This window comes from Terrapene carolina, unplaced genomic scaffold (assembly GCF_002925995.2).
Source record: "Terrapene carolina triunguis isolate 2854851 unplaced genomic scaffold, T_m_triunguis-2.0 Scaffold261, whole genome shotgun sequence".
Taxonomy (NCBI): domain Eukaryota; kingdom Metazoa; phylum Chordata; order Testudines; family Emydidae; genus Terrapene; species Terrapene triunguis.
This window is the reverse complement of record NW_020664612.1, coordinates 694890-704929: the sequence shown is the minus strand read 5'-3', so window position 1 is coordinate 704929 and position 10040 is coordinate 694890. Positions and strand designations below refer to the sequence as shown.

The 10040-nt window shown below is 59.1% G+C and overlaps 1 protein-coding gene across 2 annotated transcripts in view; it reads right to left on the bottom strand.

Moving 5' to 3' along the window:
* Positions 1-782: 782 nt before the first annotated feature.
* The window catches only part of B4GALNT4 (beta-1,4-N-acetyl-galactosaminyltransferase 4), a 122036-nt gene continuing 112778 nt past the window's right edge, over positions 783-10040 (bottom strand). For both annotated transcript variants that reach the window (XM_026657652.1, XM_026657653.1), the window contains exons 16-20: positions 9815-9968; positions 8161-8233; positions 7884-8037; positions 3628-3754; positions 783-2428 (exon numbers count right to left, since the gene is read on the bottom strand). In XM_026657652.1, coding sequence (XP_026513437.1) covers positions 2314-2428; positions 3628-3754; positions 7884-8037; positions 8161-8233; positions 9815-9968 — 623 coding nt within the window. In that variant the 3' untranslated portion in view covers positions 783-2313. The remainder of the gene's footprint in view (positions 2429-3627; positions 3755-7883; positions 8038-8160; positions 8234-9814; positions 9969-10040) is intronic.

Sequence of the window (10040 nt, the reverse complement as noted above, 5' to 3'; positions counted from 1 at the left end):
GTAAATTGTGTACCGTCTTGTGACATGGCCGAGGATAAATGCCTGCTACTGCTGCCGGTGCCAGGGCTTCTCCTGTTAGATCCAGTAGCAGGAGGCTCTGCGCTGGTGTTTAAGGTCCTAGCTTCAAGCCCTGCTAACTCCCACGAGGCAGGTTACCCGTGTTGGTATTTGCTGGGGAGAGTGGCTGGAAGTTGATAGTCTAGCTGTGCAGCAGCAGCTGACGGCTTTACGCTGCTCCGAGCGCCTGTCGCCCCCTGGTCCGTTTGCAAAGGAAGGAAGCAGAGACGGAAGGGAAACCCCAACCAAGACATTCCTTTTATTTTTTAATAATAAAAAACAAAACAGACATAACCTCCTGAAAACAGCTTCCTACCTCATAATTTCACAGAAATTAGCTTGGAAACGTTGCTCGCCCTCCCTGCTCCGATTCCTGCCTCGGGCCCTCCCCAGGGGGGACTCTCAGCCCCCGGGGGAGCGGGCTCCAACCAGTCCTCTCCAGGGGCTGCACTGGGAATGTCAACAACATGAGCGTTCTGCAGGTGTCACGCAGCCAGTCCCATCCTGCCACGACCGTGAACCTGCGCTGGGCCGCTGGCTGCTCCCCCAAGCCCCACACGGCGGAGGGAGGCGCGTCAGCGGAAGAGCGGCTAATGCTCTCCCCAGGCTGGGATTGGGACATTAGTAGCAGTGTTCGGCCTCTCCGGGGCTGCGCTTCATCCCTGTGTCCTCCCCCCCCCTTTGCCCATAGCAGAGCTCCCCCCCCTCCTTTGCTCATGGTGCTGGTGTCACCCGTCCCCCCTGTGTACTGTCCTCCTCCCTTCCCCCCACAGAGGGGCCAGCAGCAGCAGCGGGAGGGAAGCTGAAGGCAGTGGGATGGCTTGGCAGAGAATCTCTCCGGGGCGCTGCATTTACCAGCCCATTCCCTCCCCCCTCAAACTCTACCAGGCCCAGGAAGCAGCGCCCTGCACCTGAGCTGCTGTCTGGTTCACCCGCAGGCACCGTGGCGTCTCACTGTGCTCGAGAAGGGCTGAGCTGTGGGACAAGAGCCCTTTGGACATGGATGGAAGGGAAGAGAAGGGGACAGAGGTGAGTTTATAGCTCATCCCCCGCAATGCCCCCGGGGGCGCTCTGAGGACGCCCCTCCCAGCCGAATTCATGAGGAGATGCCCATAGAGCGGATCTGGGCTCCAGCCAGGGGTGGGACAGCTCCCGACTGCTGGGCAGCTAGGCACAGTGAGCCTGGATCAGCCGCTCTGCCCGGCCCCACCTCACCAACGGCTTCAGGAGCCGCCCGGGTTTTTGACTGCAGATCTGGGGCTGGGGGATTTCCTGACCAGAGAGCTTGTGGCCCATAGGGCACAGCACCAGCCTCTGAAGGTTATGGGGCAGCGAGCCACGATGCGCTGGCATTATACCAACCCCGTTGCTCACTCCTCCCCTTCCGAGTGCGACAGGGCACGGGGCCAGCGAGCTGTAAGGCCCTGCTCACAGATCCACCCCCGGACCTCCTCCACGCAGTATGTTCACCCGACGAGTACCCAGCGAGGTTCCCGTCTCCCTAGGGAACCCTGCATGGACAGCACGTGCCCTGTGTATTTGCCTCCCGGTCCCGCTATGGAACAGGGAGCTCAGCCTCTCCCAGCCACGCCAAAGAGGGGTGCGTGGAAGCTCGCTGCGACTCATGCTGCCCACAAGGGGTGCGGCAGTGGCACTGGGACAGCAAGTGTGGCACCCTGTGAACCTGGGCACCTCCCCAGCGTCACTTAGCAGGGCTGGCCCCAAAGGGAAACCCGGCTGCCAGGCTGATAAGCCCCTTCTCCGCCTCCTCTCCAGGGGCTGGATCCTGGGTCGGTTCTCAGGGCAGCCGGACTGGGGCTGCTGCCCCTTCCCCTCCTGCCCCAGCACTGCTGCTGAGTGGTAGGGTTTGTTCCAGGCCTTGTTTTACCACCCCGCTCCCTGAGGGGCTGGGGGCAGCATGAGGGGCTGGTTGGCTCCCTCCCTCTGACAGGATCCCTGACCCTCAGTGCTAATGAGTTAATAAACTGGTTTCTCACTAAGAAATTAGAAGCCTTAAGAAAAATCACAACCTCCCCCCCACCCCCCAAAGTAACTGCAGTTTGTTTAGAGAGCTCTGGAGAAATCCTCAGCCTCTCGCTCCAGCGCGGTGTCTAGAGGCACCACCAGTGGCCCGGAGACGACTCCCACGGGCTCGAGGTGGCAGAGCCGAGGCAGCTGGCTGGCTTTGCTGAACAGCCTCCTCCCGCCCCGGCGTGCAGAGGAGCCCTGGGCGTGGCTGGCAGTAGGGCCCAGGCCCTAGTCTTTGGGCGCCTTCTTGCTGCGGGAGTTCCACATGCCGCGTTTGGAGTGGTAGTAATGGTAAAAGTTCCTGAGGCGCAGGCGTTCCACCTCCAGGCCGCTCTGCAGGACCCTGCACGGGGAGAGGGAGACAAAGCTTAGGAAAGCGCGGTGAAGAGGGCGCAGCCACAGCAAAGCCCCTGGGGTTTTTTTTCACCCCTTCCTCAAAGGCACATGAAACCTGGTTCCCTGAGAGAGGAAGAGGCTTTCGTTCAGTGTCCTGAGCGCACTGCCTTGGGGCTGTGTTTGCTAACACCCATTGACCTCAAACACCTCAGGAACGTGTCGGAGGAAAGCTTTCTTTGATACAGTCAGTGCTCCCCACTCAGTACAATGGCCATCTCTGAGACCTTCAAGGAGTCCTCTAACAAAGCCAGGGATGCCCTAACTTGGCCTTTCTGAAGTCTCCAGCCACTGTGCCCTCCCCACCACCATTGGGTAATTTATATGTCAGTATGGAGGGGAAAAAGGGGAGAGCACAAATCCATTTCCTCCCCTCCTTTAAAGGAAAAATGTACTGGCAGGGCCGGCTCCAGGCACCAGCCCACCAAGCTTGTGCTTGGGGCGGCACCTGGAGGGGGGCGCTCCGGCCCCCGGGGAGACCGGGGCCACGGCCGGGCTCGCCGCCCTCCCCCCCGGCGCCCTCCCCCGGGCCGCTGGGGGGGAGAGCGGCGAGCCCCTGCTGGGGCTTGCCGCCCTCTCGCCGCCCTGCCCCCTGCGCTCTGGCCGCCAGGTGGAGAGCGGAGCCCCCGCCGGGGCTAGCCGCCCTCCCCCCGGGGCTCCGGCCACCCTCCCCCCCAGCGCCCCCCCCCCGGCCGCCGGGAGGGGCGGGGGGGGGCGGGGGTAGGGGGCAGCCGGAGGCTTTTTCGCCTGGGGCGGCAAAAAAGCCAGAGCAGGCTCTGTGTACTGGAGATGTTTCAAGCAGATTTGCTCCACACAAGCCCTGTCTCTCCTGCTGGTGTGCCTGCTGCTCCTGGCACCCACTGCTGCCCATGCCAAGCTCTGTACCCAGGCATGAGAAAACTGGGTCACAGGACAGGGCAAGCTGAGCTCACGCCCCGCTCCCCCTCCCCCATTGTGTGGTACCACCAAAAAGCCCCTCAGTCACAGGGCCACAGAGGGGTTAACCCCCCCCCACCAGCATCTTCTCTCCCAGGTCCCCGAATCAGCCATGTGTGTCTGGAAGGCATTAGGCCAGTCTCCATGCCCAGCCAACATGCAGCTCCCCCTGGCAGGGAAGAGGCGCTGGGCAGGAGGCCCCGCCAGCCGTACCTGTCCAGTAGCTCCCAGTCTTCCCCGCCCCAGCGGTCTCGGAACTCCTCCGTGTTCATGCCCCCGACGCGGTCAAAGTCCGACTTGTAGATCCCAAAGAGGCCGAACCCATTCACCTCCCAGTAGCCTGAGGAAGGAGGGAAGAGAGGTGACTCGCTAGGTCTCAGGTGGGAAGGGGGCTCCGTGCAACAGGGGAGGGCAGGGCAAGGAGTGGGACTGCTCCAAAGCCCAGCCAGGCGGTAGCACTGAGATCCCTCCGGGCTCTGCCATCCTTTGAAGCCACGCTGCCCTCTGCTGGAAACCAACAGCAGCACGCAAGCACGGAGAGACCTCCGATCCCAGCCCCGTAGAGCAAACCGGTCCCCCCGAAGGTGAGACTGAGGCCCCATTCTCGCACATGAGCTCCTGAGTTCGCAGGTACTGGCACTCAGCTAACTGCTCAATCCAGGGCTGCTGCACCTTCCTCTGAAGCAGCAGGTGCTGGGGCCTGTCAGAGGCAGGAGACTGACCTGGATGGGCCTCGGGTCGGATCCAGCGTGGCACGGCTACGTGCCTGCAGCCCCCGTGGGAGGAGAAAGGCTAAGCTGTTCATGCACTAAACACCCAGCTGGCCCTCTCCCAGTGCAGGCACTCGCCTGAGAGCGCAGCCCAGGAAAGCAGCTGCCGAGAGCCAGAGGGATCCAGTTTAAAGGAGCTGTCTCACACTCAGCCAGACGTACGGCATGGGACCAAACCGGCCCCCCAGCTCACAGCCGGCGTGCAGGGGCAGGTGTGCTGCGGGGGGCAGAGGAGGGAGAGCGCTGCTCCAGCTAGCTCTCCAGGGGAGGTTCTGGAGGAAACCACCTCCAGCCAGACCCTGAGCAGCTGGGGTGGTCAGCACCATGAGGGAAGGTCGGAGACAGGTAGAACCTCAAGGAGCTGGGATATTTATTGGTGACGAGCCCTGCCCCGCAGGCAGCTCCCTGGGAACGTAGTGGCAAAATAGGCTGAGGAAGCTTGTGCTCGGGCAGCGCTGCTGTGCGGCTCCAGCCTGCTGAACCGCGGCTCCCTACGTTGGGATCCAGTGCCAGGCTCCCTGCACACACAACAGGCTGCTCAATCCCCCTGTCCCAGAGTCCGGTCAAGGCAGCTTCTCATCCGCAGCTTCAGAGCACGCCAGGGCACTGCTTCCATCCCTCTCCCCACTCATCCCCCCCTCCACTCCCCGAGCTCAGCCCCGGCCCCTCTCTGGACTGTTCCCGCTGTCTCCTCTGCTCACTCCACGTCTCCCACCAAGGTGCCCCCTTTGCTCAGAACAGCTCCCCTCCAACATACACCCAGCCCCCACTGCCTCCACCAGATCGCCGCTAAGAACACCTCCGATCGGAGAGTCTCTGCGCACCAGTGACCACACCCGGTGCCCGGGCTGGGCCTGCTTGTGCATTTAGGCCAGGAATTTCAGAAGGGGCTAGTAACTTGGGGTGCCCTATGGGAGACACTTTAAAGGGGCCCGATTTGCAGACAGTCTGAAGTCAAACAGAGGCTCTTGACTCCGAGCTCTTTGGGACCGGGATTCATTTTTCTGTTCTGAGAGCGGCTTCAACCTCCGTATAAAAGCCCAGTGCTGCAGCCCCCAATCAGCACGGGGCTCACGCACGTGCCTAACTGTAAGCACATGAATAGTGCCACTGATGTCAGTGAGACCACTTGGGCACTTAAAGCTCCTGCACTGGGGTCTTGCTGAAGTGGGGCCTGTGACGTTGTGCAGTCTATATGGTTTTATAAAAACTTGATAATAAGTCAATATAATGTAACGGGGATAGTTTTAGAGAAAATACGGTAATAAGTGAATGTAACGTAACTGGGATATGCTTCATGCAAAAGGTCTCTTGTAAGGTATCATTACAAAGCTTATAATCTACTGAGTATGATCATCTGATTTGTATAAATGTACCACTCTTGTATCTAAAACTAGAAATATAAAATGTAACTCTGAGGGCCTATTGTAATTATGTAAAGTGTGGGCCATTAATAATGGTTTGGAATCTTGATGACTCCCATTGTCTGCAGATGGCTGTTTACCTGTGAGTCTCCCTGTATATGTGTGTGCTGGCAAGTGAGTAATGAAGTCTTGCAGTGACATGTGATCATGTCACCTGAACTGAAATCCATCTTTAACCTGGTGCTTTTCCAGTGAGGGGGGGTGGAAACCCAGAGGGACAAAGGGTTCCCGCCTTATGCAAAAGATATATAAAGGGGTGGAACAGAAGAGGGAGGGAGAGGAGCCATCATGGAGAATCCCCTAGCTAACACCTAAGCTGGAACAAGAGCTGTACCAGGGGAAAGAATTGTGCCCAGGCCTGGAAGGTGTCCAGTCTGAGAAAAACTTACTGAAGCATCTCTGAGGGTGAGATTATCTGTATTTAGTTTGATTAGACAGATTTGCGCATTTTATTTTATTTTGCTTGTGACTTACTTTGTTCTGTCTGTTACTACTTGGAACCACTTAAATCCTACTGTCTGTATTTAATAAAATCACTTTTTATTTAGTAATTTACTCAGAGTATGTCTTAATACCTGGGGGAGCAAACAGCTGTGCATATCTCTCTATCATTGTTATAGAGGGCGAACAATTTATGAGTTTGCCCTGCATAAGCTTTATGCAGGGTAAAACGGATTTATCTGGGTTTAGACCCCATTGGGAGTTGGGCATCTGAGTGCTAAAGACAAGCACACTCCTGTGAGCTGCTTTTAGGTAAACTTGCAGCTTCGGGACAAGTGATTCAGACCCTGGGTCTGTGTTGAAGGGGACTGGAGTGTCTAATTCAGCAAGACAGGGTGCTGGAGTCCTGAGCTGGCAGGGAAAACAGAAGCAGGGGTAGTCTTGGCACATCGGGTGGCAGCTCCCAAGGGGGTTTCTGTGATCCAACCCGTCACAGGGCCTATATAAATAATACCAGTACCGGAGCGTGCTAGCACATTAGAACTACGCCCTGAAAGCCAGCAAGTGGCACGGGTGCGATCCCCATCACCACACCCCTGTGTGCCTCAGTTTCCCCATCTGTCAAATGGATAGCCGATCCCTTCCTCTGGAGAGCACGGTGAGATCTAAGGGGGCCCAGTGCTAGATAAGAGACAAAGATTATTAGTCCTTGTGGCAGAGTTCTGGCAGAGCACTCTGGTCACTGTTTAGCCAGTTAGGCTCCTGGGGATAGCCTGAGTGAGAAGAGGAGTTGCTGATTACCAGATCAGATTGGGACCGGGCAGCTAACAAGCTAATTAGCCCATTAACAAGGAGACTGGTTAAAAGAGCCCAGGAAGGCAAGGCAGGGCAGGGCAAGGCAAGCTGGGTCTGATAGAGGGAGCTCTCTGTGTGGGTGGGCCTCTTCCCACCCCCACCCCCGGGAAGACTGACTCTGTACGGCTGCGTGAGGAGGTAGAAGGCAGTGAGGGGAGGCACTGTGAATAAATGACATGACGGTCTCTCCGAAGGGAAGGTCTCTGAGCAGACTGTGTGAGAGCAGAGAGGAGCCCAGTCACAGTGCTGCTCAGCCTCTGTGTGCCTCTCACAACACAACGTGCTGGATTAAGCTACGCAGTGGACAAGGGAAAAAGCAACAGCAATTCCTACTGGTGAAAGCTGTATCTGAACAAACCTGCAGCCTCCCCCGGCCAGATTCACTGGGCGACAGCACAATCCAGTGCTGGGGAGGTTGGAACCAGTTAGAGGGCAGGGCTGAGTGGGTTTACAGCAGGAGTCAGGACTCCTGGGTTCAATTCCTGCCTCACTGTAAGGCCTTGAGCAGATCACGCCCTGTAACTGGAAGGGGGGACGCTACCCCCTCCCTGCAGGGGCTGCGTGAGGCGTAGTTAAGACTCCGGGAGCAGTCCGCCACCCTCCCTTAAGAAGCCCCCAGCATTACTATTCCTGCTCACCCCCCGCCCCCAGCCTTGGGGCGCAGCAGTAATCGCAGAGGGGAAGGACGTGCAGGTTTAAGGAGGAGCAGGGAAGAGGCTGAGTTTCTAACACCAGTGTAGCCCGACTCCTTTAAGCAACCAGCCTGGACCTGGAACAGAATTTAGGTAGCAGCAGGTTGCTCATGAAATAGGTTTCAGCAGCACAGCGCTGAGTGGCTGCACCAGGAGCCCTGCCACGCTGCCTGCACCGTTAGCTGCCTCAGTCCATTAGCGGCTCCCGCCCTGGGGCGCTGGCTCCCTGCATTTGAAAGCCCAGCGCGTTTCCCGCTGCGAGAGCATCCGTGCGCTGGGGGCGTTACCGTTGGGATCCCGCGGAGAGCTCCCGCAGCCCAGCCTCATGACGATTGGTGCATAGGCCAGCTTGCCCTCCACGCAGTGCTTGCGGATGCTGTCCAGGATGTTGAGGGGGAAGTGGATGTGCAGGTCACACAGGAACACGATGCTGCGCCCGTCCTGAGGGAACCAAGCGCAGAGAGAGGCCGTGACCAGGCGGCACAGCCCACGGCAAGCCCCTGGGGGCAGGACGGGACAAGGCCAGCGGCTCTGGAGAGCCAGAGCCCTCCTGCCATCTCTCACCTCAATGGAGTCCACCCCGGCCTGCAGCCCTGCCGAGCGCTCGAAGTTCCCCGTGCGCTTCAAGTACTGGTACCTGAGAACAACGCAGACAGTCAGCAGCAGCAGGGAGAGGGGAGCCGCGCTGGGGGCTTTGTAGGGACAGAGCTCAGTGGGCACTGCTGGGCTGAGTGACCACGGGGAGTCTCCAGGCAGGGACACTGAGCCAGGAGGGTCTGGAGGGTACCAGGGGCCACTGAGCCAAGGGAACCCAGCTGAGCTCCAGGAAGCCTTTCGCAGGCTAACACAGTGCGACTCTCTGCCCCCTCGAGTGGCTACCTACGGTTGAGAGGCCATTACAGCCTTCTGGTTCTTTACCTCAGGCAGCAAAGGCTCTTGCTTTTAGATCAAAAGGTCCCAGGTTAACCCCCTCCCCACCCCCCCGTGCCATCCCCCACCTGGGGGTGCTGTGTTACACGCATGGCCAGATGGGCTCACACCCCTGACTGCTGCTGGGGACAGGGCTCTACTTCGCGTAGCAGGGGCTTTCCAAAAAGGGACAGCACAGAGAGCGCTGGCTGCCCAGAGATGGGCTGGGGGTGTGGGGAGCCAAGCAGGGCAGCCAGGGGGTTCTGTGCACAGACTGTTAGCAGCTACATGGCTCTCTTCCTCTCCCCAGCTCGTAGGCCCCTCTTGCCTGCTAGCCCCTTTGCAGCCTGCCTGGCTCTGAGAACACCTGCAGCATCAGCTGCGCACTGGCACAATATGTCTGCAGGGCAGATCCCCCGGATCAACAAGACCCTCAACACTTGGAGAGGTTCAGGGGTGTCCCCTCCCATGTCCTTTGGGTAATCACGGTCATGGCCCATCCCAATGCCATTCAGCAGGGGGCACACTCCACCTATGGGACGCTGTCTCCAGAAAAGAAGCCGGGTTGCAGGGTTCGCAGTGCCAGGTCTGCTGATGGCAATGCGTCCTGTGGTGCAAGATGCTTGGGGCTAAAGGCACAGGGGAAGGGAGGGCAGTGGGGGTGGAGTCAGGCGTGACACTATAGATGAGTACAGCAGCAAGCAGCCAGCCTGCAGACTCGCTGGGGCAGGGACAGCGTCTATCTGCCTGTTTGGATGGCACCTGACACAATGTGACCATGATCTTCAGTGGGGCCTCTGGCCACCCCTGTGACACAAACAACAACAGCAGCAGCACAAAGAGCGTGTGTGCGTGTGTGTGAGGAGACAGCCTCACAGCCACGGCCGGGGATGCTAGATGCCAGTCCAGACCCAGTTGGCTGGGTAGAACGAGGAGGCTCATTGCGAGGGCATTCGGCGATAGCCCCCCGGGGTGCGGTTACACACACAGCGTCTGGGGCTCGGGCTTCCACAAGCGCCAGGGAAACCAGGGCCAAAGCTGCTGCTCTGCACTCAGCTCCTCCGGCAGTGCAAGGACTCTGGGAGGGAGGAGAGAGGTCACCTCCGTGCTGCCTGGGACTCCCTTCCCCAGCTGCTGCAGGGCTTTGCTGGGCGTGTCTGCCACAGGTGAGGCCAGAGGTGGAGGGTGCACTTTGGGCCCAGGCTCCCATTTGTGGGGCTGGGGGTCTGGCAGGGAGAAGGAGCTGAGCTTGGCACTGGTGGGGAGGGACAACGGCAAGGAAGGGCTCTGGGGCTCCCTGCTCTGTTACCGAGGCAGCCGGGCTTCCTGCAGCGCCTTCTCCACGTCCATGTCCTCACTCTCAAAGTCCACCAGGATGACATTGAAGTTGGCGTCCTTGGTGTTCCAGTACAGGCCAGCCATGTCCGCGATGAACTGCTGAACCCAGCGCGCCTGGTTCTTCACTGCCACACAAGCAGACACCGCCAGGATCAGCGCTGCCCAGGGATCCATGCCCTGCCCCGGGGCTGAGAGCC